We start from the raw sequence: 22,311 nt of genomic DNA, 5'->3' as shown, positions 1-22,311 counted from the left end.
AGACACTGTTAGTAGTGCACAACTTGGACCCAGGACATTTCCTGATTCACTGATCTGATGTGCAGATAAGGACATCAAGAGACAAAAATCTCTGCTGGAGGCAAGGTGTGGTAAAGCAAGTCTTCATTCATTTCCAATGTAAAATCAAATAGGTTAAGTCACACAGATCTTAAACTCATCTGTTTGACTTTGAACTGGAACAGACAAGCAGATAATATTTTCTGTTCCCACCCCTGCTTTAGGCCAAGAATATTCACCTGCTTGCATCTGCTCTTACACAACAGAGATGTTCTGAATCACTCAATTAAAACTGTAATAACTGTTAAAATGGTATTACTGTATAAAAAAATAAAAATGTGTGGGGTTAAAGTTAAGGGTATGCATCATTTTGTTAGAAAGTATCTTTGAGTTCCATAGCCAGACCTTGGGGTGATCCCAGTATGAGAAGCAGTTTGGAATATTGCTTATACCTGAAGCAGAGACTGCAGCTCTCAGGAGCTCCAGTTGCAGCCCTCAGCAGAAAGCAGACCAGCACACTACATAGAAATTACAAGCACAAGAATGTCATCAGTGCCCAAGGCATGGAATATAGCAAGGCTGCACAGGACAAGCCAGGCAAATCAAAAAGCATGAAATGTCAATTGAAATGTAAACTCCAAGAGATTAAAGTTTATTCTCCCAAATATTTCTTATCCATCTTTCCTGTATCTTATCAACCAATTTGTGCCTCATATTGTTCCTAAGGTTTATTTTTAATAAAATGCAGGACTGTTCCCCAAATTTCTTAAAATTCTTTATAAATCAGATATACCTTGCAGCAGAGCAATGTTTGCCTGGCAGAAGCTTTTTAATTTTAACTAATCTTTAATTTTTGCTCAGCTTTTAACAGTATTATTGGGACTAAGTCTCACTAATTGCAGGCATTTAGAGTGTCAGCATTTTAAAAACATAGCAGAACTAAACTTTTTTCACTCTCACATGACTGCTGGACAACAAGCTATCACTCTTAGTTACCTTGTAAAACTCACTTGTATAAACTTAGTCACTTCCTCCTATATCATTATTCAGACCACCTGTCACATCTGCTCATTAGTCATGAATATAATCTCAGGGAAAATACTTCCTTTTCATTTAATATTGCAGAGAGCTATTAGAAATGAGGATTGACGTTTGAGAGGCCTCTGGGCACCACTAGAATAGAAATGAGAATGACAAATGGTGAAAGCTTGTTAAAACTAGCTGTGTTGTGTGAATGGATGAAAAGGTTGGATGTTTTAACTGAAAACAAATCTGTGATGTATTTGAAGAAGACTTTTGTCTGAACATTCCCACCCCCCAGACCCAGAAACATGACTCTTACCAGTAGCAGATTCTTTTGGAGCTTGGGTAGAATGTGCTCCGTGCCAGAAGGTGCTTGTTTTTCCAGCTGCTGGGATATGATGGAGATGTAATCTATTTTCTGTGTTAACAGGTCTTCTCTCAGAGCAAGTTACTGAATGATGCTGACAGGTGCTTGCCTTAACATTATTTACAGAACAAGTATTTTTTGCCCAAGGTTTGTCTTTGGCTGTGCTGCAGTCAGCAGTAGAGATGGCAGCGGCCAAGCCAGCACAGCCAGCAATATTCTCGCTGTTTTCTGCACTGCTGCTATTTAAAACCTGACTGGCTGGCACAGCACGCCTGTCATTGAAATCACTGCTGCTAGCACCGGTAGCTCGCAGGCTGGCAGGCAGTGAGGGACACCCAGGGCTGCCTGTGCTCTCAACACTTTTGTTTCCTGGTAGAGGTGTGGAAGGTGCGTGAGGTGCGAGGTATTTCCCTGGAGCTTTTTGAGTCTTGTTGGCTTCAGTGGCTGACTGCAGTTGGATCAGAGTCCCTCTTCTGTTCATGGGCACAAAATGTGACTGGACTCTTGTAGATGTTGCTCTTCTGGTTACTTTTGCCTTATTTTTGAGTTGATCACCTTCTTTAACTTTAGCATTATTGCTACATACCGGGGGTTTACTTGCTTCATCTTTTGATACCATCCAAGCTTTCTTAGCAGAAAAGTATCCTGTAGATGTAAATATATTCCGAGATAGGTGTTCTTTATTTGATTTTTCAGTATTAATGTTTGGTTTTGACATATAAGAATTTTCCTGATGATTTTTCATGAACATAGGGTTTGAGGGCTGAGCAACAATACTTAAATTATTCTTAGGAGCATTATTTGCAGTTTGAACACATTGCAGTTTTGAAGAACATATTTCACTGATGCTTTTTTCACAGCATTTTTCATCATTTTCTATTATCTGGTCAATTTCATCACACCATTTTAGCTTCCTATTGCATTTTTCAATTTCTGCACTTTTCTTTTTAATTTTTGCCATTTCTAAACTGTCTCTGACAGATGACATGAGTTGAGTTCCAGAACTGATCGTATGGTCTGTAACCACAGCTTTGAAATGACTAGGTTCATATTTAGAACCCTTCTTTAAGATACTTCTGAATAACTTCACTCCTTTTCTTTCAAGAATATTATTTTTCAGGATTTTGTCCTTTGCAGGAGTGCCAGAATTGAACTCTGTATCAGGTAACAGTGACATATTTTCAACTATATTTCCCTTTCCTTCTTTATTATTCTGTTGTTTAACTTCCAACAGAACTGAGGCATTTGGTATGTCCTGAAATAAAGATGTTTCTGAAATAATATCATTCATACATTTAATATTTTCTTCTTTTGTTTCAGTCATTTTTCCTAAGGTATTTTTTAAAAAGCCTGTACTGATCTTTTTGTCCTTTGGTAATACATCAGCTGTGCTGGGAATGCCAGTGGAACATCCCTGATTAGGAAATAAGATTACAGATGTTGCAATAGGTTGACTGGATGATTGCATAGATTTAGTTCTCTCCTGTGGGGTCATTTTAAAAGTCTGATCTTGCATCAGATCCTGAATTCTTACTCCTGGAATAGAATCAGGGCTGTTCCAGGCGCTGCTTGGATTGAAAACAGGATGACCAGTGGCAAATGTGCTAGCTGTTCCAGAAGATGGCTTGCTTCTGTCTTTTATGTTTTGCAGAAAACTAAATGCATTACTTACAGAGCTCTTTTGCTTACCAGAGGCAGAGAATTCTGCAGGTTGTTTTCCAGATCTGTGAGAAGCAGATGATTCCTCTTCTGAAGTGTTTACATGTTCAGCAGGAGTTAGAACATTATGTTTAGCTAAAAGATCATGAATAGGTATGTTGTGGTAGTGTAGCAAATCTACATTTCTCAGACAATTATTTAGATGCACATTTTTAGAAGTACTTTGATCTGTGTGAAGTAAACCATTATTCCTAGTCTGGCATTTTTCTGGATCATACAGAGCACAGTCACACTGTGTGGTAAAAGATGATTCACTCTGTGTTGTGCAATTTCCATTTTGCTCTCCAGCCTCAAGACTGTCAAGGCTCATCAGGCTTTCTGAATCATCTGTTTCTTTGACTTCTTGATGAAAATTCTGAAATACAGGCATAAAACCAAACTCTCAGATTTATCAGAAATGTGGTTTTGCTGATAATAATTTTTCATTAATGAGAGATTAGACGAAACGAATATTGAGCCTAGTGTTTTTGTGACTTGGGGTCATATCTCCATGTGTGTTTCCATCAAGTCAGAATTTACTTGGGTTAAATTGCAAAATAGAATGACATAGTTTGGGAAAAAATCCAGAAGAGAGAGCAGCATAGTTCAACAAATTTAATCTTAAATTATATATAAATCTGCAATATTAAAAAAGGAACTAAATTTATCTGAACAACAGTACTGTTTCTGAATTTCCCTATGAGACCGGGTGGTTTTCTTCCTCTGTAAGGGTACTCAAGTTATAAATTGAAGGAAAATCCATGAAAGTGAAGGTTTGATAGGGGATCTACCCCAACCTGCAACTTTTCCATATTACTAGACTGAGTATATTTCTTTTCATAGAAAATGCCACAAGTGATGAGGAGTTAACCCTTGTCATGATAAACACAGAAAAGTCTCTTAGTGATCATAACCACAGAGATTAACAACTCCCCCCAGTGAAACTCCTTCTTCAAGTCTTTCAGAAAGAAGAAAATATCTCCTATTCTATGAGGACAGATCAAGTCCCAGGGCATAAGGGACTCATCCACTTCCCCAACCTTTTCATTAAATTTTAATGGAGTCATGAATAACAGCAACTGGCACCATCTGAAACACAGTGGGACAGCTGTGTGCATGTACTATACAAACGTTTTCTTCACTATTACTCCTCTATCCAAGCACTGAGATGCTGACATGGTTGAAAATACATACTTTGTAAAGTACAAGACTTCAAAATACACAAGAACATAAAGGAAGACAAGCATGTCAACAATTTTCAGTCTCATACACTCTTGCCTGAAAGTTCACTTTCACACAGCTCAGCAGCCAAGTAATTTTAAACCTTAAGTTGGACAAAATTGGTGTGAAAAATTAAGAAGCTGAATTAGATATGCACTCTTACTCAATAAATGGAAAATGTTTCAACTAGCAAAATCTGTTAACCTAGGGTGAGTGACTATATATCCCCTTGCAATGATATTGAATTAACATTTTGAAAACTCATCAAATACTGAATTCTTTAGCAAATAATAACACATTTTTGTAGTAAACATTTTTATTCCAATAAAATTGTTGTATCTAAATATTGTATATTTTATAACTGTACAAATATATTAAACTGCAGAAGAAAAAGCTTAGTAAGTCCTGAAAGACTTTTCATTATTGAATTAAATCTTATCTTGCACTAGATGTGTAGAGGTTGATGCAGTCTTCTGTTATAGTTGTGATCTCAGATAAAGATACTAAATAGAAGATCAAAGAAGGAAGTGTAGGAAAAGATCCCTTTAGGGAATATTTTCAAACTAAACTTATACAAACCCATGTCCTTCTAATAAAAAAGAATAAGTAGCACTTTTTTAGTTATTTATTAACCTTTATTTTTGCTGAAATTATATTGTTAACCTCTGCTTGAACTTTCCCAAACATGGAAAAAGCATATACTCAGAGTTTTTTATATCAGGCCAAATTTAAGAACTAATTTTGAAATTTTCAGAAGGGGACAAAACAGTGAAAAGAAATTACAGCTGTCAGTCTTACTTGCCTAATTTGGAAACTGCACCTGTATAGCAAAATGTGTTCTTCAAATGACAGAAGAAAAATTTTGTAAAGATAGATTTTAAAAAACCTGTTCTTGATAGCAGGTTAACTTAAGCAGATAAATCTGGACGGGGCAAGAAAATTTCCAACTTTCAAAAATTAAAATAAAGAAATCTACATAGCTGTGCTCCAGCGGTTGAAAATAGACTTGTTCCTACATTATGTAAATAAGAAATGTTCTTATAAAGCAGAGCCCATGGAAAACAAAATCTCAGTTGAGGTAACATCCAGAAATGTTAGGAACTAAAGAACAAAGAAGGAGTTCTCATTTAAACACACACTCACTCTTACTTAGCTCATGCAAATTTAGTTCATTTACATTTATTTTGTTGCATCATACAATTTCATCCTTTCACACATTAAAGATGCTTAACATTCTCATTAAAATATTTACATATTTCCCCATTTACAGTATATGTAATGCAAATGAATGTCCCATTGTATTTCCCATGAGTGTCCCAATTTCCTTGTAAAAATGTGTAATTAGAAGTCTTTCTGCAGAAATAAAAAAGCATTCAACAATTACGCTTTTTTAGTGATCAATAAGTGCAGGGAAATAAACCTAGAAATCCCAATGACTTAATTTTGTTTAATCTCTTAGAATTTTATAGGATGATAAGAAAACAAAATGTTCATAGAGTACTATATTGTTATTTACTGGATTCACATTTTTCCTATTATATAAGTGCCATTTACTGTATTGCCTATAGCCTGCATTATCTTATGTTATAATGCATGAAATCTAACCCCCACACATATCCACATTCCTAGGAAAGGAATACTTCCGAGGAGTTAAAGAGGTCACTTGTATGTCTTAGGACTTAGAACAGCTGTGTCAAGCAACTTCATTTTAGTAAAGCAAAGAGAAAACATGAGCCTAAGAGATCTTTCATAAGGCCAGTGAAAGAACAATATAGCAACAAGTAAGATTTTAAGTGAACCTGACAAGTGAATTTTCTGGCAAAGGACTCTGTCAGAATGCTATTACACTAAAGAGCTGCTACATGCGTATTTGACATTTTCTGCAAAAGAAGTGCTGACTGCTCATAATTCCAAGATGTGAATAGGAACACTCTTCTGAAGATAAAATCCTGAAAAATGCTACCTATTCTAAAAACTGAGGCCCCTCACGCCTTCACACTACTTGCTATTTTTGATAATTTCAACTGGTTTCTTCACAGAATTTCTTTGCTTTTCATATGTGTATATTTATCATGTTATACCTGACATTGACTGTGAAGTAAAAGACACCACTGAACTTATTTAGATGCAAAACTAACTTTCAAAGCCAGTGAGGTACCTAAATAACTCGTTTCAAATTTACCAGCTATGGAATGGGAAAGCCCATTCAAAATTAATAATCTCATTTCTGTATGAGTTTGAAAAACATCACATACATAGCACTACACAACACTTATTTCTCAGAGGATCTAGGTAGACTCAAGAGAGCAAGTGACACTGTGAAAGGATTTTGGTGCTTACCTTACACCAGAGTTCCATTCTATTGCGTCAAACCCACTAAAGAAGCTCTGAAGGTACAGGATGACCAGAGAAAAGGTCACTATCAACACCGCTGTCTTTCCCAGTCTGATGCCTAGGTGCCTGATCTCCTCCCAGGCTAAGAATATAGAAACTACCTATCTATAAATCTATGAGTTTTTGAAAGGACCTATTTGAAATATCATCACAGGATGCTAGAAATACAGGCTCACACTTCTCAGTATAAAAAGAACTTGTTTCTAATTTCATAGGCATACAGGCAATATCAGTAAGCCATATCATCAGAAGATTTTAAAAGAAAAGTGTCCTGTACACTGAATACCAATGTGTCATTCTGATTTTCAGTCTTAATAAGCCCTGAGGTAAATGTACATAATTGTGTAGGAAACAGATTTTCAGCTGAACTTGTCTGTCGGTTGCTTTAACATCTCAGTACTCAGAGTGCTGTTTCTCAGGTACTCTGTCCCAGGTGTCTAACTCTCACACACTAATCTAGTCATTTATAATGCTAGATAAAAATACCATTAAAATTGTTAAATGATTAAATGGTGAGGCAGTGTGCACCATAATGCATTGTTCCCTTTTTTAGTTTCTATCCCATTAATAAATTCAGTTTGAGCAGACGTTGTCTACCCCGCAAATTTGTCATACAACAATACAACAATAACATGGGATTGCATAATTAAAAACCATGATAAGGCAGATAGTCATAGAAATACTGGGCATGGATATGAACTATGAACTACGAATTCTAGAAGTTCTTTTGTGTTTAACTAATAATCACTTTAATGATTTCAGTTAACAGAGTTGAATGATCTGGAGCCATAACATCAGTAAAAAAGAATAGATTAACACAATTTGATCAGTACACAGTTCCTGAATGAATCAGTGTGTGAATATCATTTTTAAAATAATCTTTCATTCAGCTGAAGAACCCTATCAGAGCTCTTTATTTCCAAAAAAAAAATATACATTTTTTTAGTCCATGAAAAAGGATTGTTTTTTGTTTAGGAATATACTTTGTAAAGATGGAAGAGTTTTTAACATGGTCTCACTGCTGTGCACTGCACAGCAGCAGCCAGGGCAGGAGTGGATTTATGTAAGGAAATCCTAATGGTCAGATACAGAAATACTTTTAGAATCGTGGAAAATCCCAAGTAGAAAGGGATCCACAAGGATCACTGAGTTCAAAGTTGACTCCATACAGGGCAACTTGAAGGCTAAGCAATATATCTAAGAGCATTTTCTAATACTTATATATTTCTAGAAATAAATTTACCTAATAAGGTAGTTTCATGCAATTTCCAACATTCACTACATGCTTAATTAGTATAATCACTTATCTTGAAAAAAAAATCTGTGATTTACATGTTACCTCTTTTACAAATTCAACTTTTTTCAATCAGATATGTTTCAGGACATACATTCTTCCTAAGAACTTCACAGATTTGATTTTTAAGAACTTGTACAAGCTTTCAGCATCTACCTTCCTTTAAATAAACTACCAAATTTAAAGGTTAATTTTTTTAAATCTTGCCACTGTTTGAAACAGTGAAATTCTTTGTTTATTACAAGAACTTCCAGTCTTCTGAAAGAGGTCCCAGTTACTCTCTCCTTATCCTTGTCTTCTGAATTTTGGGTGTTTAGTTTGATGCTTTATTTTGTAGTTTAGTTATGGTGGCCCACATTTCCTTATGGAGATATGCAAGTATTGAGCATAAACTGTTCAGCAAAGCTGAAGCTATTAAATGCCACAGTAGTGCTGCTTCATGTTTATAATAATTAGTATCAGAAATAATAAAATAACTTATTTGGCTCCTAGTTACCCAGGCCACCATTAGAATACTAAAATATAAACAGAACACTAGGATACAAAAAAGTAGCTGAATTATGTGTTGCTTTAAAATTCACAAAAGTCTTATCATCTTAAAAAACCCTAAAGCACATCTCTGCCATCTTCAAAAGGGCAAAATTACTTTGAAGATTGTAACTTTAATCTTCATGAGAAATCAATAGATTTTCCAATATCCCCTTGAGACACCAGTATATACTACCACTGATAATACCATGTTAGTATAATGCAGCATCCTGGTAGACCAATATGCACAAACTTTATATCTTCCAGTCCCTTCCTGCAAGCAAACATCTTACTGTAACTACAGTACACTAAAGATTTCATACTGGCATTTTTTACTCTGTTCCTTTCTTTTAGCTACATTTATGAACATCTTAGTCTGTTGCAGTAAAACAAATCTCTCCAAAACCAGCCATGAAGTATGGTAAACATATTTTAATGCATATCTATACATATGTATATGTATATGTATATGTATATGTATATGTATATGTATATGTATATGTATATGTATGTAAACCCAAAAATGAAGTCACGTTAGTATGTATGGCAATTTTTATGAAAAAGCTATATGCTTTTAAAAAAGGAGCAGGTATATATTAAAGGACAGTATCAATTTCCTTGTTCCTGTAGTTTGCGAGCTACACAGGATGTGTAACAATCAAACAATTACAAACAATAATGTATCCACAAGCATAACCTTATCCATGTATAAGTCTAACTCTGAAATAACCTCTTTTGTACTGAAAATCTGTTTTAACTTCAATCCTACCTTATTACCCACTCAAGAAGGGCTTTGAACTGAGGAAAGACACTGTTGAATGAACTCCAGATGGTCAGGTATGAAGATTGTCATGTGATTTTATACAGCGCAAGCTTAGAATAAGTTATTTTATGAAAAACCACCCCCAAAACCTCAAAACCTACTCTTGAGGAATACACAATCAAAACAAGTTGGAGTATTTGGGTAAAATAATTTAGTCTGGAGATACATTTCAATTTGTCTTTATAGCACATGTGAATTTTGGATTACTGAAATAATGTGGAAGATATAGCTGTTAGTCACAATATTGGTTAAAAGCCAATGAAAACTGAACACCTCTCCTCCTGCCAAGACGAAAATAAGTAAGGAAATCACTCAGGCCTGTCATATAATTTAAATGATCAACATAAAAATGTTAACACTCACATTTACAAGTAAAAAAATGGGCAACATTTCTAGATTTAAGGTGACTGTAGAAACCTTTTTCAATTTGTTGAACGGTCTCAACAAAATCGAGTTTGACTTCTGCTTCAATGCCATTTTATCCTAAGCACCCTTGTCTGAGTCTGTTTTCCCACTAACTAGCCCTGAGCACTCTCATGGTTTTTGATGCTTGGGAGAGACTCTGTACACAGCACTCCTTTTTTCCATGCTGGTCTTGCCTATGGCTCTGAAGAATTAGACTGGCAACACCCCCTGCAGAAGGAACTTTTGGTTAACTCATTCCAGTCATACAAGAGTTTTTCCATCAGTTACCTGAAACATCTCCATTTCACAGACACTGTGAAACTCAGAAGCACAATAACACCAACAGCTAACAGCCTTACAAGTAAACTCCTGCAAGGCAGGTGGTGTCCAGACCATTCAGTAAAACATCACTTGGAAAATATTCTTCATTGTTTCTCAGACACTTATGTGATTTTATAGGTAACATGTATAAACACACATAGTACAGTAAAATACAAATTTTTCCTGTATTAGACATAATATATTTTGTGTTGCAATTTCTGAGAAATGATACCAGTGTTCCAATACTATTTCAATAAATATTGAAGTATTTTCTTCCAAGGGGAATGGTATCCATAGAAAGAGGGGTACTGAGTACTTCAATAGCTGCACAATATTCTCAGCATAAACAGTGAACCAAGGTAAAAATACTGCTTGAAATCAGCCTGAAAGGGATCTAAATTCAGATTTCACAGATACCACTTGAGTAACCTAATTATGGTCATATAAAGGAGGGAATAGGAAAATACAATCTCCATGTGATAATCTACACCTATTTTGTCTTGAATTAGCTCTTATTTCCAAGTATTTTGTTTAAAAAATGAAACTATAGACATAAAATGTAATGGTACCAGTTTAATTCAGGCATAATGCAAAGTTTTTTCTGGTAGAGCCTAGAAATATTGTACTGATCAAAATAATGTTGCATGGCCATGGAATTGAAGAGGTGGCAAAAAGAAAAAGATAAAAAATACCTGAAAAATACTCTTCCTTGTCACATTTGAGCCATTTAGTGGAAATTTTCGGAATTATTCAGTACAAGGCAGGTACCAGAACTGGAAAATTTCAACATAAGGAATTAACAGTTCAAAAAGATATTGAGCACCTTGGGACTAATGTCATTTGGTTAAAAGCTGCATGCACTTTTAGCTAAAGACCATAGTACTAGCTCCACCTTAAAGGATTTATTTATGTATGCAATAAAACCAGGAAAGGATGGAGAGACAAAACCTTTATTTGTGAATGAAGTTAGCAATATTAAATTCTTCAAAATGGAACATATTCATGGACATAAAACAGTAACTTGATGTAGTGGCTTGGATGAAACTATTGCACAAAATAAAATCTACTGCTCTCAATACTTAACACAAAATAATTTTGGAAAACGGTAGAAGCCACTAAAACCCTTGGCTTACCAATGAATCTGTACAAATATTTAGAGATGGAAAGCAGGCAACACAACAAATCTACTGGTAAAGGTTCACATAGAACTTTATTGCCCTGTAGGAAAGTAAAGAATTTTAGGAATCTTTATAATCCTGTTGGGCCTGTAAAAATAGAAACAAAGAGAGGTCAAAGGATCTCAATAGATGGCTAGGTTGCAAAGCATGTGCACAGTGAAATACTTTAATATCAGAAATTACTTTGGACAACAGGTAGTATCAAGACCACTGAAGTCTATTGATTTCAGTAAGAGTATTCTAAATCATTATAAATTATAAATTTTATTAGTAAGAGCACTATAAATACTATTTCACAGTACAGGATGTCACAATGCACATGCACACCAGCCATCAGCACAATTCAAGTATTAAACTTCCAAAATTCAGGCCTTAGAACATGGTCAATAGCTTTCTTGACTATTTTTCTAGTCAGAGTCCAAAGCATGCAATTTCAAGAAAGCAAGTCCAAATGTCTGAAGTATAAATATTTACATTTTGAAACTATTCATCAGAGGAAAGAAGCTGAGTAGCCCCTAGTGGTAGCAGAAAAATACCTTCTGGAAAAAATGCAAAATTTTTTGCAGGTATTTTCAAAAATACTTTGATTTGTAAACACAAATTCCTATACTATATGCACTGTCCAAAGTTGATGATAACATTTAGAGAAAACTAAGAGTAAAAAATCATGCATGACATATAGCTGTTTTCCCCTAGAATTCAATTAGGAAGTGATAATTCTGTTTGATAAAACACTCCAATATAGAAGTCTTAAAATACATTTAGAATAACATTTTTATATATTTTTATCAAAGAGAACGTGCTTTGTTTTCTAATTCTAAGATGTTCTAATGTAGCTACTGCCAAACTCACCATCAGCATTTAGGGAGGGATTTACAAACTCTCTACCAGTGAAATGCAAATGTGATATTATTTTAAAAAAGGCTAGTGCTTTTATGTATTTTTTTAAAGTGGTTATCTAGAATTCAGTGTTATCAGCTCTCTTCTATAAATTGTCACTTTCTCTTCCTTCTTTTATACTCAGAAATAAGAAAGAACACTGCCAGTACAAGCTATACTTTCTCTCCATTCAACCTTTTTGAACCTCACTCCAGTTGAGTGAGATTTTCTGTGTTAGACATCAGCTGCTCAAGATTTTCCATGCATAATCATCAGAACAAAGTAGATACAAAGGCAGAGATTAATGTTCCTAGAAACATCAATATCAAACCATATCTGAACTCTCTAAAGTCTTTCCCTAGTTATCTATACACTTGTATTAAAAGGAAAAGCCCTTGCTCCATGGCCACCAATGATTCCATGCCTCCAGCCATGACCAAGATAGAGGGACAGGCTTTGTGGAGTCCAGGTCATTTCAGACACCACGACTCTGGACACCAATAGATATTCTAGAAATAAAAGAGTGAGCCCCAAACTATGCCCTCTTTTTTTTCCAGAAAATGTAATTTTGAAGACAGTATTTCCAAAATCAAAGACAACACTGAGTCATAAAATCACACTTAAAGGTGCACAACTAAAAATCACCTTAGAGCTGAGTTCTTGATTTTCACTGTTTCTAAGGTGACTTTTTAAACTTATTTTCAGTCTAAAAATTAGTTTAGGCAGAAAAAGCTCATTACTGGAACACCTGCAGTTATTCCAAAGATGATAAAAAAGGACCTCAAGAGACTTGAAGTCAATCTTTAACATATCACCACATGTTGGGAAAAAAACCAACCAAATAAAAAAAATCCCCCAACATTTCACATGCCATCATAATACTGCTATAGCATTTTGTGCTGTCACAGTCAGCACAGCAGAAACTTGGGTGTGCACTGAAAATAATCAATTTAAGTTTAGAGACTTAAATCACAAGATCACAAGACTCCCGTGATCGACTAATGGCTACCAATGTTAGATACAAGAAGTCTGCCATACAAATCTGACATTAACAGGAAAAAAGGACAACATAACAGGTACCTTGGATGAATTTGTGAAAACATTCTTATAAGTATTTTTAAAGACCTCTGACTTCTTACTGGAAAATATGTATAATTTTACTAAAAACAATCTATTGATAAGGCATAGTACAGTCTGCCCACCTGTATTGGCTAATTGATAAAGACAGCTGAACAGAACTTTTTTTTTCACTTTTAAGAAACTTTCTGTCACACTTAAAACTGTCTTGCAATGAATCACATGAAAATGAAAATATCATACCTCCAAGTTGTTGAGATGCTGTTTTTCAAGGAGCCGCTGCATTTCTTTCAGATTTTTCTGGAAGAGAAGTTGGCCACTGTCCATGTCTGTTCTACTGCTCTCCTGTATTGTTTCATCACAGCCAAACGTTGCTGAATTGTCCTTCTTATGGAAAGAATCACTTCTACATGCTGATGAGCATGACGTGTCATCTGTGGTTCTTGGTACAAACAAGCAAATTATTACTCTGTCTTATTCCTATGCATCAACTGTACATTTTTAAATATGCTCCTTACCAAAAGTATACAACATCAATAAAGGATGATGAGCCTGACAAATGCTGTTAGTACTATCTGAATGTGTCCAACACTTTCCATTTTAAAACTTCTCACCTGTTTATTAATAAATAGAATTTTCTGATTGGGTTGCTGGGTGACTGCTTCAAGATACATTCATATGGAAAATGTCAGCCAACAGTTTGGTAATTTACAGAAACCAAACAAAAAAAATGGAGGGTTTTTTTTTAACAAAAGAAAAAAATTAACAGGAAAATGGGCTTTATTTTCCCATAAAGTAGGCTTATGCAGAGTGCAATTATATTGATGCTATCAGGTATTCCCTTACTTCAAAGAGCCAGAAGGCTTTCTAGTATCCATAGGGCCCAAATCTACCAATGATGTGTAATCTCAGTTTCATGGTGTTCTACAGAATTGGTATTTGCTGCCTGACAAAAAAAAAAAATCTTTAGGGTAGCTAGTGTAACAGTTGGGCCCTATAACCAGCACTTAGTTGAAGATATATGTTTCACATATGTACAGAAATTCAATCACCTCTTTCCTTCATTTCTATCTATTTCTTCAGCTTAGGATTTTTCTTCTGAGCCTTCTCTTCCTGCATCTAAAACTGTCCCTTTTCTTTTTACTGGATCTGTTTCAAGTGGGTAAATAATCAAATAAGACCTTTTTATTTCATATTTATCACAACACTTATAATTTTAGGGCAATGGAAAATGGAAACTTTCAAGCCCTTAAGTTTATTGTTATTTTTCAGGAGATTTTATACAAGACTGCAAAAAACATTGGCTCAATTGCAGTGACCTAAGGAGAGCTAAAAGGGAATTTGTTATTTCTGATGAGATAGTTGACAGCAAAAAGGGAGAACAAATTCACATATTTATTTACTGAACCTAGAAAACTACATGCTAGTTTCTTTTGAATGGCAGATATTCTCCCTATCCCAAATCTTTTTTGTTATTGTGGACCAGACTGACTGACACCTGGCCCGCAAAAATGTGGTTTGTTGGTTTTTTGGACACACACAACTTTCTTTATATTTATTTGAGTGCTTAGACCATTCAAATTTATAAAAATTTCTACATGCTTGGACCATTTATATTTAGAAATGTTTCAACATTCCAACTTTTCTACAGACCATTTTTGATTTGTCATATTAAAGTTTATATCCCAAGACTCAACTTTATCAAACATAGCAATTTTAAACACCAATAGGGAAATATATCCTGTAAAAAGAGCTGCATGACATTTGCACACCTAATGTACAAACATCCCCATGTCTGTTGGCTAATGAGTTCTCCAAAATCTTTGCTTTAGCATTCAATAACTAAACCCTACTAGAAGAAAAATGGCTCTACTGCAGCATGGAATACACTTATTAGGTGTTTCAGGACTTTTGCTTTGTTCAAGAGGAGTCAATATGTCTCCATTGCTTAATTTATTTTTTTACACCTTTTAAGAGAAAGACATTATGAATCCTAGAATCTTGTAAAATTCAGATATTCACTTGGGTCTGAAGCTAAATTTATCTTGCATACTTAATACAGTATTCATTTCTTCCTCTAAGAGGGCACTGTCAATTAATTCTAGGCATTCTCTTTCTGAGGAAGGGTAAATTCTAAAGATGACACAAGATTTTTGTCTTCAGCATTTATAAAATTGTAAGAAGCAACAGAAATACAGAAAGGTATCTACTACTTCATATGAGTTAGTTATCACCCGTTCCAAACTATCCAATTAAAGGGATTCTGAGAAATTTTTAAAGGTTTTCAGCTCAGAACTGGTGACTTTTAAAGAACCTTCACTGTTCAGAACTGTCTCAAAATGCTCTTCTGTTTTACCTGTACTAGCTGTCTGGTGACCTCCCCATAGGTCATAGTGGACTCAGCTTTTATACCTTTCAGATGCTGGGGTCACTTATTTTAATTTTTTTTCCTTGAGAAATTTCTAATTTCAAACTTACAGAAATATAATTAACCTCAAGATTCTTAGCTTTCTCTCAAATTGGTTACTAGGGGAAAACAAACTGTAAAATAATATGAACATATAAATATAATTTCCTTAGGAAAATAGGTCAAGAAAATGAAAGCCAGAAAAAGAACACACTACCATGATTAGAGAATAATGAGTCTTTTATATTATACAAATAAAAATGGAATGACAGCACTCTAAGAAATGGTAAGTGGTTTGTGCAATATGTTGCACAAGAAGCAGCTTGAAAAAAGTTGGAAAATAAGGACAGAAATTATTAAGGCAGTGAGATGCTGTCCTTAATCAAGTTTATGACTGAAATGAGACAAATGATCAGCAAACTTGAGATAGGATTCAAACACATCTATGTTTTTGCATAAATGAAACTTAGATTTAACAGGTAGATTTCTTGTTTGTTTCTTTGGTTTTGTTGCTGCAATCTTCCTATGAATGTTGACTAGAAAATAGCATGAGTGTTAAGCTCTATGAGTTATAAAATATTTTTTCAACTGACCAGTTTATCACCTGAAAATGCGTTAATCAGAGCAGATAAACAAGTTGAGTATCAATGTCACACTGAAGAGCACATTGAAGCCCAAAAGTAGGGAGACTCTTTCAGGCAGAATTTATCTCTGTTCTAAACATCTGTACAATTTATATCATGCAGAAAATAACTGAAATACAGAAAGGAATAACAAAAGCAGTAACAACAAAAATAACCCCCTGAGCTGAAATGTTAAAGAAATGAGAGGTTAGGAAAGAGATAATCAGGAACTAGTAGGAAATACAGCAGATAAATAAAGTACATATGAAGGAACATTCTGTTATAACTCAGGGTATCTTAGAAACAGTGCTTGGGTAGAATGAAAAGTATGCAAATAAAATTTTATGTGATATAAAATGAAATTTCAGGTCAAATTTTTACCAGGACACTCTTGATTCACATAGAGAATGAGAAATATAAAGGAATGATAGCTGTAAAAGAAGATCCTTGGGTGAACATATAAACTATCATATCCTTGAATGTCAAAAGGAGAAAAATCTAGATAAAAAGTCACCTAGACAGAATAATTCTGAGAACAGCAAATAATTTGATAACCATGGCAATCTGAGTTGGGCTATAACTGACTGCAGATTGGGTTAGTCTTGACTATTCCCAGAATTTGACTGAGGGGAAAAGGTTTGTGTCATCTCCTCTGCTGTCTTACCAACTGGACACAAACAACTCAATGAAATTGCCCAATGTTTCACTGGAAAAGTCCACAGAAGTGCTCTCTTTGCCACTAGAGACATGCCCTACAATTTCTTTAAGGTAATTGTCTGGTCTTTATTGAACACAGTAAGAAATTTACTTCCTTTGATCATCAGAATAAACAGGACTACTTACCTGAAGTTGATTTTGTTTATGTTTTGCAAGCACTGTCCTGGTGTAAAAACTGTTCCTTTAATTTGTTCAAGAGCTTCTTCTAACTGAAAAGCTGCTTTAGTCTGGGCTGGAGGGATCAGAGCTAAAAACACACAATAGGGAAAGAGTTTTTTAAAATTGGAATATTTTACCATAAATGGTTTGGTTAAGTTGCTGAAGTTTGGAAGCCTAAATCCAGACAGTTACAATAAACACAGTAGTTTAGCATTATTAGACATGCAAGAGCACTTTGAGTTCCTCAGAAACAAAATCCTGTCTATTTAAGTGTTTATAGTCACACACGTATTCAACAGTTTCGCTATTTGCTTTTAATCTGCACTATTGAAAAAATACAAGGTTAAAAAAATCTAACTTTGTTTTTACATCATGATTATTCCACTCATGCACTAAGCCAAAGTTATGGCTTGCAGATATTTTACAGAGGCCAAATTGTAACTTAATAATTGAACCAGTGGGGAAAGAAAAAGTCCAGACAGGCACAATGTGTTGCCACTTTCAAGTGAGTAGAAGAAGGATAGAGAGTAGCAGAGGCAGAATTTCTGTAAAGGAAAACCAAGAGAAAAAACTGTGATTCCTTCTATTGCTACACAGTCTGGGCTGTCAGTAGAGCTATGAAGAAGCCTTAAACCAGTACTGTTCTATTTTGTTATTTTAATCTGACATTTGATCTTGAAGTCAGAGACATTACCTCACAGCTGGCACAACTGCAGTTGGGAGAGTAAATCTGTTAAAGAATACCTAAGTAATAGACCATATCTTAAGCATTTGAACACTGGAAAGTTGACGGGAAATCAGACTTGGCTAATGCCGCTACAAACTCCTGCCAATCTGCACCGATTCCAAGAAAGCAGGAACTGAGCTGAAGTGATCATTGCTTCCCAGTAAGAGAACAGCTTAGAAAGTGGACTAATTCAGGAAAAAGAAAGTTATGTACCATATTAATATATGCTAGGACTGCAATTACTTTATGACAAACAAAATGCACATTTTGGAATATTTTATATCCAAAGGTTCAAAGAGGGGATCATTACACTATCCTAGTAACTGGCTTTGTAATACCTCTCACCCAGCTGTGGAAACACAGTACTGCAACCAATAAGCACACTGCAGTCAAAAAAGTGGGGAAAACCCAGGAAGCCACAATACCTCAAGGAGGTCATGTACTTACTGTGACTGGAATACAGTGAAATGTCTCAAAATACAGTTTTTAGAATAAAAAAAATCTGTTTTTATTTCCCCTACCCAATTGTCCTGTCTATCAGATCTGAGCTTCTTGTCAGTTCTTTTGCTTTTGTGAATTCAATTACTTTGAGTGAAGTTAACTGTTCTGTTTACTATCAGAAAAGACTAATGGCCTCCAGAGGTCCCTTCCAACCTTAACTATTCACTGATTCAGTGACTATAAAAACACTTGTATTGTAAATAACAGTTAATTGACAAACCTGTTTGTTTCTGCTGAGAAAAAGACTGATGAGCATGTTGGAACTTAGCAGTTGCCTCCTGAAATTTAATTTTCCTCTGCTGCAGAACTTGTTCTCTAAATCTTTGTTCTTTTGCTTCTTCTTCCTTCTGTCTTTCTTCAAAGGCTCTGTATATAAGAAGCAAAAGTAGACAATTCCTATGTTTATGAATTACATTTACTGATATATTAATAACTTGCTTACCAAGTTGCCGTTTTACTACAAAAGCTTGTTTGTTCATAAATCAAATGCTATTAACTTCAGCACAGCTGGATTTCTAGAGTTGGAAGGTAAACAGGACAGTGGGTGATGAAGAGTCACAAAATATTTTAATTTCTTAGCCTCAACCAGGGATTTGATTATTTTTTATGTGTGAATTAACATGCAGACTTGACCAGTCCTTGTCACCAAGGTTACTTTTACAACAGCCTCTACAGTACCACATAAGGGTATCATAGTGAGCAGATCAGTAGAAAGGTTAACTGCAAATGCTTTGTGTGGGCTTTTCATAAGCTGTTGGGGAAATAAAAACAGTTTAGAAGTTGTTATTTCAAAATAACACAAAGGAACTACAGATTTTATCTATAAATATGCAAGAGTAAGTTGTAGCTGTTAAAAAGCTTCCTGAAAGACAATCAGTTTAGCAGCACAAAATGGGATAAAACAGTAACACAAAACTATACTTGACAGAATCTGTTATTATTAAAAACGCATTAAATGGGTCCTCTCACTGACTGGAAAGCAAAGCAGACTAGTCAAAACCAACCATCATCACAAGTCTCCTTCAGCAGGCATGAGCTTCATGAAGCTATGTAGAATCTTTTCTCCTGCTGACAGAATAATCAATTTTTACTGACAAATTAGCTCCCTGAGCGAAATATACCCAGAATATTTATTGGCACAGTACCTATGTAGGCAAGTAATATTTAATGGTTTTAAACTAAAAGAGGGTAGATTCAGACAGATATAAGGAAGAAATTTTTTTACAGTGAGGGTGGTGAACCACTGGAGCAGGTAACCCAGAGAGGCTGTAGATGCCCCATCCCTGGAAACATTCTATTTTAAAACAGTAATACTGTAACAGTAATGAAACTTCCAAAGCCTGCCATGCAAAGATCACTACAGCTGGGAGCTTCCCATCTGTGTATTAGAAATGTGATTTAACAGGTCACTAGTACACTAAGTAGGGTCCCCCTCTAGCCAGCACTAGTGCAAAGTTTAGCCAAGTTCTTTGTTTCTCTCAACACAATAAGATATCATCCCATAACTCCAATCACTAGCAGTTACTTCATAGCTCTTCTTCCTTAATGGAGCAATGCTGCTACTTCACAGAGCTCCTCCTTAACTCAAGCTATTTTAATTATTATTCCCTTTGCTTTTCAGGGAAAAAGTTCAAACTGAAATAATCAACTTGACTCTCTCTAGCATCCCTTCAATATGACGACTGATCTCCTGTGAAAACAAACACAAAAATGATTTGAAATAGGTGCTTTTTATTTTAGAAAGCTTAAAGGCTGTAATTGCACAATAGCAAAAAAATAGAAAATCTGCCAGCTAATTCCCAAGTACACACTTACACAGGAATATTCACTTTAATCCACTTGGAAGCCAAAGCGTAGCAGAGAGAGAGACAAAGAACTTTCACTATTGAAAACTCATATATACATAGCTGTCAAAAAAGAACTGAAAAGTAGAACTGGAGTTCATTGTCCACTTTCAGTATTCCTGAATTTTAATCACCATAAAATCTAATACAGAAGTACACAATTTTATCTTGACTAAATGAAATTCACAGGAGAGGAAACAGATTTACTTATCCTCATAAGTACTTTAGACACATTCTTCTTGAGGCCCTTTAATATCTCTAGAAGCTGATCAAGGCGTTTAGTTGAACTGTAGTTGTTAAATTCAAACATGTGGGAAATTCTACAATTTTATACCAGGAGTAATTCCAGCATATAACTCCAAAAAAGAAAAAAGTGAATTCTGACAGAGTATTTTTTTAGACTATTTTGATTATGGCTTAGCTACACTCTTCCACATTCCTAATAATGAGTATTAAAAAAGGACTGTTGTTCCATATACTTGGCAATGACAGAGTCCAAATGCTGATGCAAGAGGACTTTTTCAGCACAGTTCATCATGATCAATATTTGGTTTGGATTAAGACAAGAAGGAGAAAAAAGGATCTTACTTCAAAATAATAAAATACCTTAAAGTTATTCAGGGAAGCCTTGTTAATTTCTTGACCTTGCAGAATGTAAATTGTTGTTACAATTGTTGTTACACCCAGGATCATTATGTAAAATAAATAAATTTAAAAATGCACATTTACATCTTACAGAAAAACATTTAAAGCAAATGTTTGTTCATGCATTCTCCTTAAGTCACCATCTTTGGTTCATATCACAGATGTAACACTGGCAAAAGAGTATGGCTTCAAGATGGATAGCTAGCAGAATTTCCTGACTGGTGTTTTTTTAACACAATTTTTCTGTCTACTATAAACAACCCAGTGGTGCAGCAATTTTTGAAATGGCTGCCAAAATATTTATGGAGAATTTGGAATACAAAACTTAAAATACTTAGCTGTCTCACATATACAGACATTATGTGGAAAGCATTTTTATGTTAAAAACAGTATGACTAGATGGTAGTACTATTTCCTGGATAATTCTGTTAAATTCTCTTCACAGTGAAGTGATAGATGTTAAATTCCCAGGTGGGTGGACTAAATGCTTACTACTTCATTGGATGAAAATGATAATTAAAAAGGAATATATACAGTGTGTATGGAGGGCTATGAAATTAACATTTCGATACTGAGTTTATATTACTCTTCCATTGCCACATCATGTTGCAAACCAGTACACAGTAATTTTAAAATTGAGTTAGGGAGATATTTGTATGGTCAGTGACAACAGTAGGATGAGGAAAAGGCTAGAATGCAGTGTCACATTCAAAATTCCCTTAATGGGCAAACAGAAAGCAATCTTATAACCTTAAAAAGATCTGTGGACATTACCGAAAAATCAACATTTTTAATCTAAGACACTTCCCAAGACCAGGAACACATATTAAATCTATTCCTTCATCTTTGGTTATCATATGCTGAATACAAAAAAACAGCCTGAAATTCAGAAGGACTAACCCCTATAATACTGTATGGGCTCACAGAGAGCTGTCCTGCAATATGCCCCAAAGATCCACAGGTGGGCTGCCTGCACTAGGTACCAGTTGTCATATTCCAAGTCTTGCTCATAGGCAAGACCCAAGCACACCTTATATAGTCAAGCACGATTTTTTCTTAGCATAATTCAAATCTTAAAGAGTCCAATTCTCATTCATCCAGAATTGCTACTGAAAAATAATAGTATTGTTAGAATACTTCTATACAGAAAAAGGCTCAGTAATAGTGATATACCAGTTTAAACTGTTATTCACACATTGAGTTTCTGTCCCCTTTCCTGATGCTCATTCTTGCATTGCAGTTTTGTATCCCAAGGTTTGTAGTTTTATTCTGGGTGTGCTGGAGTGTTAAGGTGAACTGGCAGCATCTGGAGTTCCTTCACCAGGAACAACAGGATTTTCATGTAAATGCTTTCTTCTCTCTCACCTTAGGATCCACTTGGAGTAAATTTTATATTTGCTAATACACTTTTACACCTCTGCTCTACCACCATCAATCTGTAGCTCCACAGTATCTCCAAATA

The 22,311-nt window shown here is 34.9% G+C and overlaps 1 protein-coding gene across 4 annotated transcripts in view; it reads right to left on the bottom strand.

Annotated features, from left to right (window-relative positions):
* The window catches only part of CEP126 (centrosomal protein 126), a 41,266-nt gene that overhangs the window by 12,723 nt on the left and 6,232 nt on the right, over window positions 1–22,311 (bottom strand). For 3 of the 4 annotated variants that reach the window (XM_026790743.2, XM_026790744.2, XM_026790745.2), the window contains exons 3-6: window positions 18,581–18,726; window positions 17,100–17,220; window positions 13,470–13,668; window positions 1,361–3,482 (exon numbers count right to left, since the gene is read on the bottom strand). In XM_026790743.2, coding sequence (XP_026646544.2) covers window positions 1,361–3,482; window positions 13,470–13,668; window positions 17,100–17,220; window positions 18,581–18,726 — 2,588 coding nt within the window. Of the gene's footprint in view, window positions 1–470; window positions 537–1,360; window positions 3,483–13,469; window positions 13,669–17,099; window positions 17,221–18,580; window positions 18,727–22,311 lie in introns of all 4 variants that reach the window. The other variant, XM_074535157.1, reaches the window with a different exon arrangement.

The sequence above is a fragment of the Zonotrichia albicollis genome, chromosome 2, assembly GCF_047830755.1.
Source record: "Zonotrichia albicollis isolate bZonAlb1 chromosome 2, bZonAlb1.hap1, whole genome shotgun sequence".
Taxonomy (NCBI): domain Eukaryota; kingdom Metazoa; phylum Chordata; class Aves; order Passeriformes; family Passerellidae; genus Zonotrichia; species Zonotrichia albicollis.
This window is presented reverse-complemented; position numbering and strand designations above follow the sequence as displayed.